Raw genomic sequence first — 20,746 nt, forward strand, 5'->3', positions numbered from 1 at the left:
AAAGGTATATGGATATCACAGTCTCCGATTAACGTGATCCTCCGATTAAACTCACTCTGCAATTCTGCATCTCTTTTCTAACTGTCCCCCTAGATAAGAGACGAAGAGTGAGTTTAATCGGAGGATCACGTTAATCGGAGACTGTGATATCGGCTCAATAATCTTGATTTAATTTACTTTTTATCTTTTTCTAGTTTTAATATTTATTTCTATCAATGTAGATTAATTTTAATCTCAGTTTACTTTACATAGGGCCGATATCACACTACGATTAAACTCACTCTTCGTCTCTTTCTAGGGGGGACAGTTAGAAAGAGATGCAGATGAGTGAGTTTATTCGGAGGATCACGTTAATCGGAGACTGTGATATCGGCCCTTATCATCTTTCTCCAATTCTTAGAAAATGTAACATAATGTAACGTTACATAATTCTTACGAAATAATGTAACTTTAAATCGCAGCAATGCCTCAATTTATGGCAAAATTAAATTTTTTCGTCAATCCTCCAAAAGGGGACAGCTGAAAATTACAAAAGTGAAGAAATCCACTATCTACGATTTCTTTTATCGAAATCTAATAAATCTGTTCACTTTTGTAATTTTCACCTCGTTTCAAAAACTTGTCGAATATCCAATAAAGCCTTGTGTCCACGATGCTAGAACTGCGTCCGAGTTTTGGTTTAAGCCAATCAACTTGTAGCTCTTACAGAAAAGTAGCAGTTTCATTGGCTTAAACCGAAACTCGGACACAGTTCTAGCATCGTGGACACAAGGCTTAAAGCCTTGTGTACACGATACTAGAAATCGGTCCGAGTTTCGGTTTAAGCCTTGTGTACACGATACTAGAAATCGGTCCGAGTTTCGGTTTAAGCCAATCAACTTGCAGCTCTTACAGAAAAGCAGCAGTTTCATTGGCTTAAACCGAAACTCGGACCGATTTCTAGTATCGTGTACACAAGGCTTTAAGCCCGGTGTCCACGATGCTAGAACTGTGTCCGAGTTTCGGTTTAAGCCAATCAACTAGCAGCTCTTACAGAAAAGCAGCAGTTTCATTGGCTTAAACCGAAACTCGGACGCAGTTCTAGCATCGTGGACACAAGGCTTAAAGCCCGGTGTCCACGATGCTAGAAATCGGTCCGAGTTTCGGTTTAAGCCAATCAAATTGCAGCTCTGACAGAAAAGCAGCAGTTTCATTGGCTTAAACCGAAACTCGGACCGATTTCTAGTATCGTGTACACAAGGCTTAAGAGAAGCCGCGCTTCGTCGTCGGAGAACGTGAACATATCGCCAGCTCGAAATCCCTAGACGCCGGTCGTCGGCGCCAGAGTCGGCATGTTGGCAACGATGCGAGCCCGAGCTTCGGTGTCCGAACTCCGAGACTCCGAGCTCGTCCGGCGCGGAGCGCGAGGGAGCGACGGCCAAGAATAGCGTGTAGCACGCTGGTCTAAACCGTTTCCGTAAATGAGTGCCCAGCAGAGGTGGTGTTCGACTGGAAGGCGACAGGCGACTCCGTGCACGACCGCTCCCTCCGGGTAACCCCGTCAAAAGGCCTGAAGACTCCGGCGCGCGCGTTCCGACAATAAACACGCGGATGGGAATACGGCCCCGGGCGCGATCCGCTCTCTCATATATGGAGCAGAATCGCGGGAAACGCCTGTTTCACGTGCCGTGTCGCGCGCAGTGAAGCAAAGTGTACGACTGTGTGCGTGCGTGCGTGCATGCGTGCGTGTTCAACTTCACGTAGCGCAGTCGCCGCCGCCGCCGCCGCCGCCGTCATCGTCGTAATCGTCGAAACACTAACCGAGCGAAGTGGAAGACCCGAAGGGCGCGCGGGCAAGGGCAAGAGGAAGAAGACGGAACGAAACGCGGAACGAGCTAGAGAGAGCGGCGCGAGGGCCGAGCGCGAGCGAGCTGGAGCGAGCTGGAGCGAGCGAGTGAATGAGTGAGTGACCGTGTGCGCGTGTGCGCCGACGGCTTGCATGTGTGGCGCGCGGCCGCGCGCGGGTGCCAAGCGCGAGAAGAAGGAGAGGAGCCCGTGCGCGCGACAGGAGGAGCGATTATAGGAGCAGCCTGCCAGCTTCTCTGCCGTGCCCCCTTGAGAGAAGAGGAGCGCGCGAGCGGCGCTCGGGCCCGAGCGCGTCGTGACTTTTTTTTTCTCTTCTCTTCTTCTCTTCTCCTCTTCGCCGCCGCCGCCGCCGCCGCCGCCGCCGCCACCGCCACCGCCACCGCCGTCCTCGCCGTCCTCGCCGCCGCCGCCGTCGTCGGGGCAATGTCTCTCGAGACACGTTCCAGCTCGGCCCTGTTCAAGCGTGCCGAACAGCTCAAACGCTGGGAGCAGTCCGAGACGAATCGCGAGCCCACGCAGCCGCGGCAGGTCGCGCGCAAGATCAAGTTCTCCGCCGACATCGTGTTCCTGGCGGCGTGCGCGGCCAGCGACAAGGAGGAGGTCGTGCGCCTGCTGCAGAACGGGGCGAACATCAACACCGGGAATGTCGACGGCCTCACCGCGCTGCACCAGGTAGTTAAGGGCGTCGCTCGCTCTCTCTCTCTCTCTCTCTCTCTCTCTTTCTCTGGCATCCCTCTGACATTCCGCTGGCATCCTACTGATTTTGACAGCTTTCAAGCCCCCCCCCCTCTTCCCTTATTCCTATCCCGCTCCGAACGCGTTCTCCGTTTCCTTCCTCGTTTCCTTCGACGTCTCCTTCTAGTCCTTCTTTCCTTTTTCTCTTCCTCTCTCGAAAAACGTAATTCTGCAAGATGGCTCCTACGAGCTCCAGCTGTCTAATTCAGTCTAATTCGAGTATTTATTCGCGGGGGTGTTCGCATACCGACGAGGGGTTCGAGCGAGGGGGATACGCGACGCGCCCTCCCCCCCCCCCCAGACTCTCGCCGACTCGACTTGGCGCCGGGTGTTAAGGGGGGAACAGGTCTCTCTTGGAATCCCGTCAAGAGACCCGCCACGCTGATCGCGAATGCGGCGGCGGCGACGGCGGCGTCGGCGGCGTCTGCTCCCGACCGTTAATTACCCGCGTTACCGTGTATTAGTGAGGAGGCTGTTTTACGCGCGGTAATGTCCTCGCTTGTGTAACCGAAATGCTAACTTTGTTGCGAGACGTTTTGACGTACAGCGTTAGCCGAGCCGCCGGCGCCGTGACTCGACTGTATCCACGCGATCGGAGTAAACCCTGGAACTCTATCACGAGATCCAATATTTTGTTTTTCCTTCCACCAGATCCTTTCCTTCGGCACTTGACACGCGACTGACATTTTGTTAATTGATCTTCACTTCCACCAATGTAGATTAACTTTAATCTCGGTTTGACTCATTTCTTATCTTTTTCTAATTCCTAGAACTAGAAAAAGATAAAAAGTAAGTTAAACCGAGATTAAAGGTAATCTATTCGCCAGTAATTTTGTTTGGTCTGGTCAGGATTTGAATGTTATTCGTTTCTTTTAAAGAGGAAATATAGAAAAAATATATATAAAGGCGCACTCTAAAATCTCGTTCTATCTTGTTAGACCTTAAGATCCATATTGTGCATAAAAACGCAAGCAAAAATGTTCAGTGGAATCAAAAACAAAAGACGGAATTTTATATATAAAATGTATTCCGAGAGGCGTTAATCTTTCCTCAGAAATATCTATAGTTACTTTCTAGAAATTCATTCATTTAATTCGTTTAATTTAACGAGTTAAAAGTGATATTGCTCAGAAGACATTTACTCTTCTGCAAGTTTCACGTTGCCTGACAAGACAACTGCAGTTCTTAAATAAATCTTTAAAGGAGAGTTAATTGCTATTATTAATGAATAATGTTTTATTGTTAATTTTATCTCGTTCTTCTATTAAAATATTATATTCACGCTTAAAATATATTTATTTATTTTATGAAATATAATTTGTAGAAATTATTCTCCTTTATGAAGCATGGTTGAAAATTTTCATATTTTTATTGTACACTGTGTCCACATAGTCTTCGACTTATGTATGGAATGTTGGAATATGAAATAATTGCTGGTCCAACATATAGTGTTATTCTCTTAAAATTGGATGTATATATAATTGTGTACGTAATTGTATATTTGATTTATTGTATACTCAATGATTGGGGTTGCATGGTTGTTTTTTACATTTACTTAATAACTTAAAAAACTTGCTTTATCATCTCAATGTTTCTCTTATTTTGCTCCTCGGATAGACCGATTGCCATAGTATTTTCTAACTAAGCTCTATATATCTTAATTAAAAATTAGGAGATTAAAATTGAAACCTTGTCGGAAAGAGAATTAATTTTACATGCTGATGTTCAAAGAATTTGTATTTGTAGCTGTAACGTCATTCTGAGATACGCCTTAACGATTAGAGATTGTGTAGCAATTTTCTTGTTACACCGACAACGACTTTTTTTTCGCGAGTGGCAAGCTTTTACGAGCAATCTATTTCTGGGTGTTTCCGAAAGCGGACGCAACTGGGTAATCCGGGACACCTTGTATAATACACGTATATACCATAACGGTTATTACAGTACTAAGTAATTAATGAGGGTACATTAACGAGAAGAAGGCCGGTTAGCGTGTAAGAATTTTCTGATGCGAAGAAGAAAGGAACAATTATATTCCGGCCGAAAAGAAGTAATTATTTAAATATATAAGTAAATCGTAAATCTCACGGACCGTAAATAATTCAAAATGATAAAGCGTGATATTTTTTAAGGTGTAATCTTAAAATTACAACCACAAAAGATAATATTTAATGCAATATGCAATAATTTCGTTTTATATTTTCTGAATAATATATTCCTTAATGCATATTTGCCAATTAAATTAATCAACAACCGTGACGGTTTCGAAGTAGAGCTTAAGAAAACTGTGAAAATATCGTTCAATATATTCATGTAAACGTAAAGAGATATACTCGCGGCGGGTAACGCGGTAGCGGAGAGCCTTACATCCAAGTCTTATTAAATGGAATAACATTTTCCATAACGCGAGCCGATATTTATGGCTGTTATTTAAGTGAGAAGGAAGGAAGTTAAGGCATTTCATGGATTTGCGAAAATAGAATGTGAAAATACATCAGGCATCAAATGCTATTTATAGCTCTCTGTTAGAAGTCACAGGCTGCAGCATCTGTGTTCAGTTTAAATTCTCTGTGTCTAGCAATGTTGTAATATGTACCGAACTTTTTTCACTTCGGTAATATCGAAGTCGCGGGAATTTGTACGCGTGAAAAATAATTCACGCCTTTTAACGTACCGTGCACTGAGAAAAAAATGTTGTTAATTTGACTAAACTCGTTTAGTTGTAGTGATTTGTTTAATGTAAATATTAATATATTTAAATCAAATATACGTGAGTAATATCAAGAAATATTTTATTTTATTTTATATAATATTTTTTGAATTAACAAATGTTAGCTTGACAGCCCGTGACCGCTGCATTTAGTTGAATCAAATAATATTTCTTTGAATCAACGATTTTTTTTTCTCAGTGTGTAATCTGTAATCTGGTTACGAAAAGATTACCGAACGTTAAATATCTGCAAAGATTTTGTGATTAAACGACAACTGTGTTTTATCTTCTTTTTTTTCCTATATTCTATTTTACAATTCTGTTTGAAAATATATTGAAAATTAATCTCTCCAAAAAATCTTGTAAATTTTATGATACAAATTTACTATATATGTCTCGCAATAAAACATTCCATTGTTGTACAGAGATATTATTTCCGTATTGAGGTATAAAAGGTAATGATGCAAATCGAAAATCCAACAGCGCATTTGTAACATAACGTCGATTCGAGCCTTGGATTGCGACCAGACTTGACTAGACCGAGCAAAATCAGCGGTCTCGATGTTGAGACCTCGAAATACATCTTGCCAATCGCGCACGCTTTTCATCCCTCTCGTTCAACTCGTCTATTCGCGCACATTGATATAATCACCGTACGATATATTCGTGCTATACTCCACGCTTATATTATTACAACAGGCTTGCATTGACGATGACCTGGATATGGTGGAGTTTTTGGTGGAACAAGGAGCGGATATCAATCGTGGAGATAATGAAGGCTGGACGCCCTTACATGCCACAGCATCTTGCGGATTCATATCTATCGCTAAGTTAGTATAATTTTCTACAAAATTGTAGAAAAGATATTTTTCTCTATATATTTTATATTCGTAATTTATTTATAAATGCGCTGATTTTGTACCTATAAGTGTGCCAAGCATGTTTATTACAATGACTGGAAAATTGTGTATTTTACAGATACCTAATAGAACAAGGATGTAATTTGGCAGCGGTAAACAATGACGGTGAACTGGCGCTGGATATTGCAGAAAGCGACGAGATGGAAGACATGCTCCAACAGCATATAAATAAAGCAGGTTTGTATTTATATGTATACCTGCAGGATGTCTGAGGCCTCTATTGCGTAAAACTTTTAATTATAGACTTCCGAGGAAAATCAGAGCTGGAAATCTTAGTACTGAAATAGTCTCTGCTGCGATAATTTTACAATTTAACTGCGTAAGTGGCAATTAGCCACCGTCTTATCATTCATCTCTTTATCTAAGCTCTTTATAAAGCTGTTAGATGTTTATACGTGAAGCTGGATAAAGTATAAACGCTTGACATGTAAAACATTAAGCACCTAAAACTCAACATCCGGCTAGAGGTTTGCACGCTCAAACACAGTAAGTCGTACGTTGGCAAAGATGTTCTCTTTCATTGACCCCTTTTCGTGATGTTATTGATATAATTTTACGTACAATGTGCTGAAATACTCTCTTAAGCAACCATGCATTATTCACACTTTGCACACGTATAAATACTCGTATACAAATGTATTGAGATATTGTTATCAAAAGTGACTTTCTTAAAGTACAATATTAAATTCGCTGATAAAATCACAGTTAAACATATTTGCGAAATACTGGTTACTTGCTAAAAAATTAATAAATCATCGAATATGCGAAATAAATTAAATTTTTTCTAACGAATATATCTAATTTTGTTCGCAGGTATTGATTGTGATCAAGCTAGGAGTGATGAGGAAAGATCAATGCTGAATGACGCAAAAGCTTGGCGAGCAGGTGCACCAGGCAAAGATTCCATCCATCCGAGATCAGGAGCCACCGCACTCCATGTCGCCGCCGCCAAAGGCTACATCAAAGTCATGCAGTAAGATATTAATTAAAAATAAAATAATCTGATTTTGTATATCACTTAATGAGTCAGAGGAAGTTAAATCTGTATTGGACACATACGCGCGTTGCAACAAAACAGAGATTATTTTAAAAGTTGAACAATTTTTCTGATATATTAAGTGCAGATTTGGAGTTGATTCTTTCTATTGAATCCTTTTAATACTTCTGTGCAGAATATTACTACAAGCTCGATGCAATGTTGATGCACAGGACTTTGATGGATGGACGCCTTTGCACGGTGCGGCACATTGGGGCCAACTGGAAGCTTGCAAACTTCTTGTTGAGAATGGCTGTGATATGGATATGAAAAATTATGCTGTAAGAGAATAAACATTTATAATAATTGTATATCACAGACTGGGTTGAGATTGGTTCAAGTTAGCCCCAGGCTGACTTCAGATTAATTTAATTTGAATCCGGGCTGGATCTTTGGCTGACAGATATAATTACATGATACTTCTTGATTCTTTTCTCACCAGTATCTCGCTTTTAGGATCAAACTGCTTTCGATGTTGCTGATGCAGACATCCTCAAATCTCTTGAAAACTTAAGAGAGCAACAAGCACTTATCGTGAAAGAAAATCCACAAACAAATAATAAGAAGCAATCGTCTATACCAAAGAAACGGTGAGCAACATAACAATCTTAAATAATAATTATAAATAATTTATTTTTTCCTTTAATATCTCTTTCTAAATGTTACAGTGTCTCAACGAGTGCTGATAACGCAGTAGCGGCACAAGAATCTACCGAGATCTTTGAAGAGGAAACGCCAAATAAAGTTAAGAAGGTTGAATTAGAGATTCAATCCGATAAAGAAGATTCCAGCACTAGTACAAACAGCGACGTTGGTAAGATTCTTGTTTGTATCATTCCTTCCAGTATACGATCTAATCCGCACGTACACATTTTTTTCTTTTTTTTTTTTAAGAGATTAATACGAAATAACTATCTACTCTGCAACTTCCATGTTTATCTTTTATGAAGAAAGAGGAAAGAGAATAATTATGTTTTGCAAACTTTCTCACAAATCTCTATCCTATCGTCCAGTTTTGCAAATCTAATTTATGTACTGTTAACTGTAATCTGTATTTCTTATAACATTGCTGCATGGACAGAAGCAACACGTGAAACACACATGGAAGAGAGTGATGGTGAAGGTGAATCTGAGACTAGCTCAGAATCACACTCTTCCACTTTCTCCAATCAATCTGATAAGTCTAACCACGCGACATGTCTTACAGATGACGGTAAGTTTGATCTGTAAGACTGTTTTCCTTTCTTATTTCTGATGATATGAATTACTGCTTGCTATTGCATGTATTATATAAAAGTTTTATATAGAGTATTTTAAATGAAACTTACTGGATTGGTTATTGCTTTAAAGAGTTGGACTTGAAATACTCTTCTCTTTGTGAAACACTGACAGTTTTGTAGTAAAATTTTTGATCAATTATTTTACAGAAAAGAAAAATAGAGTAAACAAGGATGAAAGTGCACCCCATAGTCCAATATCTCCGGTCGAAACTAATAAAGTTCCTAATCAGGTAAAACATTCGTTTTAATCACGAATCGTTTTAACATATATTTTGTATTCTCGAATAATTTTACATTTATTCGCTTTCATCTTTTTTAAGGCTCCAATATTGCCTCCAAAACAACAGACTGATAATAACGAGGACGGTGTTGTACCATCTTGGAGACGTTCAGGTTCCTTTCGAAATAGAATGCAAAGTACTGAAACTACTAATTCTGCACCTACAAGTATGTTCATCGAATGTTGCGTTTACGTTTCACAAATTTTTAAGATGAGCTCTTAATAAATTTGTGTAATTATTTCACAGAACTCGAAGATAAGGATAACAATATTAAGATACCAACAACACCAAACAAAGTTAGTGGAGAATCCGATGTGGTATTAAGAAGGACGCATAGTTTCGAGACAGATGAAAAGTAAGTCTAGCTAAGTCCCTGCTTCATACGTCATATTCTTTTTTTTTATATATTCGCGGCTTTATATTTGTTGTAGTAATATCATGTTTTTGACGTAGAACTACGTCTTTGTCGACAGTAGGGGGGTGGGGGGTAAATCCAGGAGCACAGATGCAACGAAAACATGTCACACTTTGAACGGTTATATCTTCGAAACTAATAATCGTAGAGTAATAAATAAGGTGTCATTTGACAGCTTATAGAGTCTCATTTTCTCTCTAAAGTCTCTAAAGTCTCCAAAAGGAGTTACCGATTTCTATCTTAACAAATCTCCGCGATTTCTCTAATTTCCGTAAATTTTGTGATATCAATTAAGCTGAAATTTGTTTTTATGGATAGAGTGTCATTAAAGGAAGGTTGGTATTGAATTTAGTGATGATTGGTGAAGGAGTTACCGATTTCTGTTTTAACAAATCTTCGTGTTTGTTCTAATTTCCGTACATTTTGTGATATTGTTTTTTATTTGCTAATGATATCGGCAGATATTTAATGCTATTAACAGCGGTGCTACGTTCGGCGGCGCAACTAAGATATTGTATAATATGCATACTCCGCATATGTGTCCGCATTAATTATGAGTCTTAGCGTTTTGTATTTGTAACGTATGTCCCTATACTATTACAATAATTAGTGTAGAGATATGCATGGCACGGTAATGCATGTGATGCAGGTTTTATGAGCAGTATTTGGCATTACGTGCTCGCATCAAGGCGTTCTCGTGCCCTACCCTCCATCGCTGCAATGCAGCTACTCCTACCCACACCAATGCTACGACTCGCTCTGCATCTCTACGCGAAACACACAGGTATATGCCGCATGCTTCTAATCAATGATACAATGTTACAATGCTTTCATTTGTACAATACAAACTGCAATCATGTTAATATCAATTCGGTCATTCTGCCCGACATGTTCAACATGATTGTACTGTATAATATGTAGACTGCTGCGATAGCATCAGACCATTTGTATTATTTGAAAGTGTGTGAGAATGTAACAGATGTGGTTTTAATGTTTTTTTTCCTTTTTATACATTCTGTACTAATGAGCTTTTAATGTCGCTTGCTATTTGTTATCCTAGCTTGAAACTTTAGAAAGCTTTGAATTAAATCAAATAATAGTGCTGATTACATCAAGAGATAACTTTTAATCAATTCTAATTTAATTATTTACGAAAATTTACAAATGCATATCTAAAAGTAACTCTTTTCTTTAATATTAATTCTCTCACTCCTACATGACTGAGGTAACAAATAAATAGAAAAAGAATAGAGAAATTTATAATTATACATTTGCATCTTTTTAAAAAATAAATCTTAAAGTATATAATTAAAGCATTTAAAAGATTCTGTTGTGAGATACAAGAATTATTTCAGTTTATCCGTGAAAATGTTAATAAATACGAAAATGTTTTTATCTTTAGTGCTTTTGAATATGGCAACGTTATTAAAATATATACTTTCGATAATTTATTATATGTTCACATTGTATTTATTATATGTACACATTATTCCTTTTTTTAATTATTTATTTTATTCTTACTCTAGAAAAAAAGACGTGAAATTAAATTTGGAATTATCAAGACTGCCACAAGGAAGCAATACACTTTCACCAACATCCGCATCTAAAACATTGGCATCGAGTCTATTGTCATCCATTACAACAACTACCACTGCCACCACAACAACAAGTCCTATTCCAGTCAATCAAATTCGCAGGTAAATACATTTTTGTACTAAAGATCTACACTTATTATATTAAATATTATCTAAATGTTATGAGATGGCCTCTTTTAATCTATTTTACATGAGATTATAAGTGGATTGCAGTATCTTCACTGTCTTACAAAATGTAAAAAATATTGGCCGTAAAATTTTTAATCGTCTTTTTACAACTTTGGTTAAAATCGAATATTTCATGTATATGTGTTATTTCAATTTTACCTACACGAAGTAAAAATTCTAAACACTTTTTAGCTATTATGAGCTCTACATAAAGCTACGTATAAAACTTTCAATTCATATACTTTTACTCTTGTCACATAATTAATATTAAATAAATATTTGGGCTTTTCCAAGGCGAATTCTTCTAATAGGGATCTCAAACACTTATTTACAACATCAAAATACATTATTACATGTGCACACAATTGACATCTGTGTATTTACATTCTGTATTGTGCGTTATAATATTAATGTGGCTGGGTAGTGTCCAACCAGTGGAAGCTGCATCTACAGTTGTATCGAATACAAATAATGCAGTAGCAACTGCTCCTGGAACTCCCACTACACCAGGAGGGAGCAAGCTAAGTCCAGGAAATATCTTCAAGAATTTCTTCAAGTGGGTACTCACTGCTCGGAAGATCCTCCTGAAATATTATGACTTTTGCATATTGTCAAATATTTACGTATTAATTACGTTAATTTGCTGGCAGTAGCATGGAAGTTTGCTTTTTGCAGTGTGGTTATTCTTTTTATTTGCTCATTAATCGTCCTATATATATATTTGAATATCTTTATATACATATGGATAGCCCACCTTATCCACCACACATCTGAATTCATCAAATTTGCCCAAATATTACCTGATCATGGTTGGCAAATGAACACACTGCTACACACAAATGCACTTTATTCAATTTGTACTGCTAAATGTATAACTTTATGATATTTTCAATGTGGTTTGATTTATTGCAACAAACATTTATATTCTGTGAAAATTGTCGGCTAGAATAATTCTTTATTTTTTTTTTGTTTTTTTTTATTTTGCAATTGATTCTAAATTGGATACACTACTACAAGGAAGAAATTGAAATTATATAATATGTAACATCAAACGTGTACCTGAAACGGAGAAGAGATATTTTAATTATTTGTTTTTACAGGAATACGTATACTTTTATTTTATGTGAAATCTTTTGATATTGCTTACAAATTGTGTTGAACAATGCTTACTAAAAGTTTGTTTTTATTGCACAGATAAAACAATCTGACAATATTACATATCTTTTGTTGCAACTTGTAAGCTGATATCTCATGTGTTACCGTATGTATATGTACAGATCCTTCGTTCCGCCGGTACGCGATGAGGAAAGTGAAACCCAAAGGAAAGCCCACGCAAAGAGAGTAAGAGAAACTAGAAGGTCTACTCAAGGTGTGACGTTGGACGAGATTAAGAGCGCGGAACAATTAGTGAAGAAAAAGCAACAGAACAACGAATCGCCGACATTGCCACCGTCCACCCAGGTAAAGATCATATCAGTAATTATTATCGCTGCCTTATCGCTGTGATTAGAAAAGCGACTAACTACCTATCTATCAGCCGATATGTGCAAAAATTCTTTGTGGTGTATAATAATATCAAGGAAGACTTATCCAGTGTGAAAATATTGATAGTGAATATTAAAACGTAGTGCGACATTAACGATTGAACGTAATAAATTTCGTGAGGATCTAATTGAATAATAACTGATTTCATAATGAAGTACCTGTGTTGCTTAAAATCGAGAGAGAGAGTATATAATATTTTATTTTTTATTATATTTTTACAATAGTAACGCAATATAACACGACAAATGGAACTGAGATTTATTCATGTTTTTTTTTTTAATAATCCAGCCTACTACTACTACTACCGCCAGCAATACAGCTTCGATCACAGCTACAATAACAACCGCAACCTCTACTACCGTGACTCCTGCGAATAAAGTTTCTGAAGAATCTAATTTACCTGAGAGACGACCGTCTTGGAGATTAAGGGTAGACAATGGAAGCAAGGTGTGTGCGCTTACAAAATCATTATTTATCTGTGATTAATCCGCAAATGTTCACGATTGTTTGTGTGATTGGTGCTACGCCGCAATGCGTTAAAAAATGTAATCGGGAAATGTAATCAACAATGGAAAATGCACTACAAATATGTTATTGTAAAAATCAATTTGTAATAATATATTTATAATAATATATTTTGTTTTATATAGTTTCAGTTGGAGGATGCTAATAATAAACCTACTGATAACGCAACGGCCTATATGAGAAGACCGTCTGGTGGAACTGGTGTACCCAGACCATCATCAGCTCCAGTGGAAACTATTGCTACCAGTAGTACAGAAACCACAGTTACTTTACCTCTTAGGAGATCGTTAAAGCAACCTGATGACAAAGGTAAGAATTTACAGAATAATTAACAACATAAAGAATATAATTTATGTTTTAATAAGAATTATATAAAACATATATATATTAAATAAAAATACGATATTAATTCGTGTAGTATTAATTATTATTTTAGTAAAAAGACGGAATTTTTTGTGTGTATAGAACAAGATAAGGAAAATGACAGTAGAAACGCACAAGCTACACAAGCGGTTATTCAAAGGAGACGTCGGCCTAAGAGAAGATCGACAGGTGTAGTCCACGTGGATATGGATGTTAGTAATGATTTTATAATGGACTTACATTATCTTCAAAAATATTTAGTTAATATTATTACAAGAAAATGAGAAAAAAACTTGGGATAAGTTTCCAAAGTTTTAATTAGAAGAAAATTTAACAAAACTAATCATGATAAAAATTATTTGATAATAATTAAATATATACTTTAAAAAATTTCTAAAAGATTACGTTTTTTAATTTTTTTTATAGGAAATTGACCCAGAAAAACAAGATCTAACTGCTGGCGGTGATTGCGATGATTCCAAAATTAATCACAACGAAGTAAGTACAATCTATTTTTTGTAATATAAAATAATTGTTACACAGTGTTGTATAAACTTTCCAAGCATTAACTCCAGTCATTGCCTCGTTATCTTCAAAACCATAAAGCAGCGCTTCAAATTTAAGTTACTTGGTTTAAAGTAACACGAAGATTAGGTTACATATGCATGAATGATAAACTAATTTCTACAATAGACACCAGATCGGTGGTATAAATACCGAACTAAAATACATCAGTCTCTTGTTTTACCGACCTTCGATTTACAAAATCCTTCTGACAGACGGACGCCAAAGCGTCTATCCGAATTTCGACTTACGAGTCCCTTGCCACAGATTTACCAGACACGTGCCAAAAATCCAAAATTGGATAACGCGCAGTTGAATGACGCAGAGGGAAACACAACACTCGTAAATCGGGGAGAGCATAGGATATAGGGCATTACCTCATTTCGACCTCGGTACCGACAGCTTGTTGTTTCGCGCAGTTCCAATTGTTTACGCGTAAATCACTTTATGTGTAAAGAGACGCAAATAACATGAAAGAAAGCATTTTCTCGTAATATCTACGTAATTATTTTTTCGTTATTCTGGAAGCTCGTTTATAATGTTCCAGCCGAACTTTTTCATTCACTGGGTATAAACGGTTTTCATAAGCTATCGGAGCTTGACGTTATTTTTAGCTTCTTGAAAGAATAGCCTCTGTTCTCGATAAAAATAGTCCAGCATTCGTTATTCTCTGTCAGTTACGTTCGGAAAATGTGACATTTGATATGAAAATATACAGAAAAACAATTGTGATTGACGTCAATATATAATTTTGCTTAATCTTGATATAAAATAATTCTACTATTCTAAATATAAAATCATCGAATTGGACTTGACAAGGAGTTTAAATTATATATGGGAACTTAATCGGTGATTGAAGCAAAATAGATGATCGTGGCCGAGGCTTGACCGTGTCTAAAAGCATTCTGTCCGACGCGTTTGGAATACAATCTGACACTTTGACATTTAGAATCGTGTATACATACCGCTTATTTAGCATCCATCGAACGTCTCTAAAACGTTTCTTCTTTGCATATCGATGATAGACAGTTCGTTAATGCGTTCTATATAAATCTTGTATATGCGAGGGCTATTGTCTAATGTTACGAGATTCGTACTCATTTCCTTTTTCTCGCTTAAACTTACTTCCACCATAAAATTGGGTATGTCGTGGTACATATCAATGTATATCGTGCACAAACGTCTATATTTAAACTGTTATGTGCTAAAAAAAAAAACATTTAAACTGCGGTAAAAAGCTGCATTTATTCTCCGAAACATACAACCTTGATATTCGTGTGCGTGTCCGCGTGCATTCCAAAAATAGCACATAGTAGTAATGCTTTAAAGCGAACTGCCTGATGTCTTGGGTTCCCCTGCCCAGTCCCCGTCAGTCTATCATTCGCTATCCGCGGCACCGCGTACACGAGCGCGGCTCTAAAAATCGAGAAACGTTTCTGCGTTTAAAATATCCGCGGGCCGTAATAAAATTTCTCGCAAACCATTTGTGTGAGTAACGTGTGACGGATCTCTCGCGGGAGAAGCTGCCGAATGCGCTGTAGTGTCTCGTAATAACTTCGCACGTGACGCAAATCATGTCTTCGTACAGAAAGGGAGCGCAGACTAAGCCAACAACAGCTGCGGGCTTACGAGCTCAAGCGTCAACAAATGGGCAATCAATTTTTGGAAACAGGTCACGGATCGGCGGCTTGCTCTCGTTAAATCAGAATAATTTGACGTTCAACGCGGGATTGCTCGGCGTAAAAACGCCAAATCTGTATTCCGGGTCTAGTTTTTTGAATAAAGGGACTAAGAGCAGCGACTTGTACCGAACGAATCCATATGCGAAATCTGCGAACAGTCCGAATTATCAGAATCTCTACACGTCGTACGGTGGAACGACTACGGGATACGGTGGTGTGACTTTACCCTCTCACACAGCTCACACTTTACCTTCCTACACAGCTCACAATTTACCTTCTCACACAGCTCACAATTTACCTTCTCACACAGCTCACAATTTACCTTCTCACACAGTTCACAACTTACCTTCTCACACAGCTCACAACTTGTCTTCGCACAGTCCCCTGAATCTGAGTCCGTCTCCCAGTTACAATTATTTAAACGTAAACACCCGGCCGCGCGTGCAAAAAACCGAGAGTTTTAGCAGATCCAAAGTAAAACCGAGTCTCAGTGTCGGATCGAGAAGTTCCAGTCTGCAAAGCTTAACTAGTTCCGAGGGATACGCTGTAAGCAGCTTCCTTGACTATCATAATCCTAAATCCGTATTGTAAATATCTATAAAGCTTCCAGAGATTTTGAAATATTTTCAAATGACGTTTTATTAAGTGTATAATTTTTCCTAAAGGTTGACGAGAAATTACAATGATTTGCTTGAATAAAAGTTAACGGTATTTAATATTATGTCTGTTTTAGAGCGGAAACGATCGTTCTGGGAGAGCCACTAGATTAGGTTCGATATCTTCGCTATCGTCGGAAGCCTCGTCAACACCAATCAGATTAAAATCAAACAGTTCCGAAAACGGCGAATTAGACTATAAGAAACTATACGAGGAATCTCAGGTCGAGAACGAAAGGCTAAAGGAGAAACTGAAGCGCTCCGACGAGCAATTGAAAGAAGTCAGGCATTTATTGGAAAAAACGCAAATCAACCAAAACAAAGTAATTCTCTCTGAGGCAGAGAAAAGGGAGAGGCGAGCCATGGAAAGGAAACTTTCAGAGATGGAAGAGGAATTGAAGGTAAGGTCGCTGATTTGATACGCTTTCCTCATTATGAATCTTTTCGTTATGTATGTGAAAGCGAATGGAAGAAAATGCTTTCATACGTTGAATTGAGCAATGAGGAGACTGGAGACACGATCGTCTGTGATTTTTATATGTACGAATATACGTATCAGTATATTTACGATTTTAGATTTTGTTTAGTTAGTTACACACCGTCATCTCTTTTTTCTTGTGTTGCTGTGAACGCTAGCGGCAAGCAAAGACAGCAATGATTATTTTTGGTACGAAGACCCGATTCGCTTCGGTTATACGCTTTTCCTTACCTGGCAATTTTACGCAAATTGGCGCTTTACTCTCTTTCTTAATCTCCACTTTTTTTTTTAATTGTTACTCGTTTTCTTTATTTTTTTCACGGGAAGCAGTAATTTTCAGTAGCCCGTATTTTATATTTCCCCCGAGTTCCGCTTCTCTGAAAACTTTGTAGCGTAGCTTGGCGGGGGAATTGCACGCGGTTTTTAACTCGTCTGTTAACGGAACGCGAATTAGTTATTTGTTTTTTGGCTATTTTGGGAACTAGCAAAAACAGTGGCGGGGTTTTTAGGCTAATCGTTTAACTGTTTACAGCAATTACAAAAGCTCAAAGCTGAAAATGAGAGATTGAAAGCCGAAAATCGGGCACTTACCCGCGTCGTATCCAAACTCACCAATACTAAATAGGTAAAGGACACAATGACAGCATCTGCGTTAACGATAGACATCGTATCTCACGTACAGCATTAATCGAATGATTAATTATAATTTTGTGTTCTGATCGCCAATATTAAAACAGAAACGATACTACTCATCATACTTATCGTACAATTCAGCTTTGCAAAGTGCATTCCAACATATAACGCGATCGTTAATCAGTTCTTAATTAAAGGTATCACAATTTACTTTTATAAAATAGAAACTTCAGGCTTACCATAATACATATGTCTCATTCTCTGAATATCTGCAATCGATATTTATACAATCGTGTATTTTATTACTCTTGTGTGATACTAATTGCATTTTTATTTCTGCAATGTATGTATATCGAGGCAATTCTCTCACGTATATATTTACGTATATAACGTTAAATACGTGTACAATTTTTTTCAACATTGTTATAAAGTTCCAAACGTGATAATTATACAATAAATTATTCCGGCTGATTGTGTGATGCATGTTACAAATAAATTATTTAATAATACATTTACTAAAAAAGATCAAAAGTCTTTTAACAAGAGATAAGAAAGAACGCAGTCTGTCATTTATAAGATGCATATAGGAATGAATATAGACACCACCAGTTTTAACTTTAGGAAACTTTCCTCCATGTAAAACCATCATCCAACATGCAGAATAACATCAGTAAACTGAATGCCATCATCGCAAGCATCGATAATCATTTTTAGCACGTGTTTCACATGAAAGAGAAAGCCATGACTCTGCAGTTAGTTATTCTTTTTTTTTTCAGTTTATTCATCTTAATCATAACTGTGTGAAAGTTATACAATTCCCGAAACATGTTCGACTGTTAAAATCAACACATGTTACACTCCATTAACTTAGATCTTCACCTCTGTCTCTTTCTCTTTTTCTCTTTAAGAAAGCATGTTAAATGTTAAATTGTTGCACTTTTATTGCACTTCTATAGACTTCAATAAAACGATCCAATCCACGAAGTTGGCATTAATCCCTCTTTAACTTTTACGTATAATATTGCATACTTGTCATTATTGGTATGCATTAGAGAGCTTTCGTATCAACGATATTATTTTGTAGTGTTCTAAAAGTGCTCAACAACAAGGAATGTGACAAATGATTACAATCTTACAGTTATAGTTGCAACTGTAACATAATATTATTTCTTGCATTTTTATATATGAAATGCCCTCCCCTAAAACTTGAAGTCGAATTGTTATATTAATTAAGACTATGCGTCGCCTAAACTGTCAACTTAATTATTCACTGATTGAGTCTCGCTTAGATTGTGTACAAGTACGAGGATAAATTTTCTTCCAAACGATACGAACTTTATTGTAATATATTTGTATGTGTAAGAAATTTAATTCGAATGTCGGATTTATATTTAATAATAGTTTGTTCGAGCTATTTGTTTGGATTAAATGCAATATCGATTAGATGTAAAACGATTGCCATGAAAGAATACTTGTGTACAAATGCAACGATACTTGAAGGAAATAAAAGTTTACGATTCTGGTGTTACACGTAATACGAAGATCGTAAATTGATGAAACGCTTTTGTGCTACACGCGATCATTTCTCAGTTCTTTTACTCTGTGTCAATCTCAAGATTTATTAATTTCTGCTAGTATATACACTACCCGAATACTTTAATGACTTTTGGTTGCAGTAATATTTGTGAGTGCCTCTTTCCGTTTATCCTCCTGTTGTTTTGTGAGCACTGAAATTTTACTCCGTCTATAACGGCATTATTTCTCTGTACTCTCCTCTATATAACGTTTATGTTCTCTCAATTAGCGCATAAGAATTAGCGTGACATTTTTTTTTTTTTCTAGGTGATGGACCAACTAAAATGCGAAAATCAGAGGCTAAAAGATGAAAATGGTGCCTTGATCAGAGTAATCAGCAAATTGTCCAAATAAATCTTGTAGTCTCAACTGCACACATCGTAATGAAAGTTTAAGTTGTATTACAACTATATTGAATGAATTGCTTTAACTATAGCAGCATCATCATTATCGCTAGTATTCTTTACAAACGTGCATCATGCTACCGATGAATTTATCTTTGTAGTAATTTAACTTATTCCAATTATGAGATCAATTAATCGCATGGCTGTGCCAAAGGCGGAAAGAAATGTTACTCTCCTATTCTTAGACTGTGAATACTTGATCGTAAAAAAGACTTAGAGAAATTTTACTTTGTGGAATTACTTTTTATCGTCATGGAAAGATGAATTTTATAATCCAATATATAAAACCGACTTAATGCTTTATAGTAAAAAAAAAAAGAGGAAAAGTCAGCTTTATTTTATTTGACTATTAGGAAGAGAAAAAGAACTGTTAATCTTTACGGACAGTTTTCTTTTTTAACAAATCGCGTTATCGATGTTGATTCTTTATAAGGACATTTTGTAAATACAGATAAATAGACAATGATGTGACATTTTAGTAATTTGAGAAGAGAACTTTTACCCGCGGAGTAAGATTTTTGAAACACTCTGATTGCATACGAGCAAATCCATATAATGTATCGTAAACGAGTCTGCATTACCGAAGCAATAAGTGACATATATCTGTAACTAAATTACGCAGGTGGTAAAGAAGGAGTCAAAGAACATGACCTTTGCTACTCAAGTGGCCTTTCTCTGAAGACTGCAATTTGTAAATCCTTCCATCATTGCCATTTTTGCAGTATAGACAGAAATTTGATGCATATACGGGAGTAAATGTTTTTAATTACTCTGTAATATAATACATTTTCTTATATAATATCACAGATATGTAAAATATACTTTAGACACATCGGGATTTTTAATCTCCTTAAAGTGCTAAAAATTACTGTACGTTAGAGCTGTGGTAACTTCAGTTCGAACTGTTGATGTAGAATCTGTGTTATTATTTTTAACTACCTGTCCAATATAAAATGCTGTTACCTATTATTTTCTTATAGCAACAACAATGATTGTCCAATACGCTCTGGATAAAGACGAATTTATAAATATTGGACAATGGAATGTGTAATTGACAGTTGGCATGTTTTTTAATGATATTATTGTAAACAATTGTAAAAAAGGATGACTCAATGTAGTTATTTCGTAATGAAGTTTATTAGAAAATAATATTTGTGTAAATATTTAATACATAGACTTATACATGAACCTTATTTTTTTGTTATTTTATAAAACTTATATCCGTCGATGGTAAAATTCCTTCATACATGTTTATATTGTATATATTTTTAAATATTTATATTAGTACAGATCCCTATATATAATATAATGTGATTGATCAGCATTATTATATACA

At 36.8% G+C, this 20,746-nt stretch overlaps 1 protein-coding gene across 7 annotated transcripts; it reads left to right on the top strand.

Annotated features, from left to right (window-relative positions):
* Positions 1-1,405: 1,405 nt before the first annotated feature.
* Mbs (Myosin binding subunit) lies at positions 1,406-20,598 on the top strand. Of its 7 annotated transcripts, XM_071726579.1 has the most exons (22): positions 1,410-2,517; positions 5,990-6,120; positions 6,269-6,387; positions 7,024-7,183; positions 7,383-7,527; positions 7,703-7,836; positions 7,915-8,060; positions 8,328-8,459; positions 8,674-8,756; positions 8,847-8,973; positions 9,054-9,162; positions 9,872-10,006; positions 10,749-10,919; positions 11,410-11,541; positions 12,263-12,446; positions 12,819-12,977; positions 13,181-13,364; positions 13,521-13,630; positions 13,845-13,916; positions 16,398-16,721; positions 17,331-17,423; positions 19,274-20,598. In XM_071726579.1, the coding sequence occupies exons 1-21, from the start codon at positions 2,269-2,271 to the stop codon at positions 17,421-17,423; spliced, it is 3,099 nt and encodes a 1,032-aa protein (XP_071582680.1). In that variant the 5' UTR covers positions 1,410-2,268; the 3' UTR covers positions 19,274-20,598. The 7 variants fall into 7 exon arrangements, with proteins under 7 accessions (XP_071582716.1, XP_071582687.1, XP_071582680.1 ...); XM_071726615.1 differs by lacking the exon at positions 12,819-12,977 and having other exon boundaries at positions 1,406-2,517; XM_071726586.1 differs by lacking the exon at positions 17,331-17,423 and having other exon boundaries at positions 1,408-2,517.
* Positions 20,599-20,746: the final 148 nt, after the last annotated feature.

This window comes from Temnothorax nylanderi, unplaced genomic scaffold (assembly GCF_030848795.1).
Source record: "Temnothorax nylanderi isolate EJ_2023f unplaced genomic scaffold, tnyl_v1.0 TNYL_tig0001_pilon, whole genome shotgun sequence".
In the NCBI taxonomy this organism is placed as follows: domain Eukaryota; kingdom Metazoa; phylum Arthropoda; class Insecta; order Hymenoptera; family Formicidae; genus Temnothorax; species Temnothorax nylanderi.

Excerpts from the sequence above, each read along its gene's own strand:
- Mbs (XM_071726579.1), top strand. The coding sequence starts at position 2,269 with ATGTCTCTCGAGACACGTTCCAGCTCGGCCCTGTTCAAGCGTGCCGAA. Across the intron at positions 10,920-11,409 it reads CCAGTCAATCAAATTCGCAG|TGTCCAACCAGTGGAAGCTG; the intron begins GTAAATACATTT and ends GTGGCTGGGTAG. Across the intron at positions 13,917-16,397 it reads CCAAAATTAATCACAACGAA|AGCGGAAACGATCGTTCTGG; the intron begins GTAAGTACAATC and ends TGTCTGTTTTAG.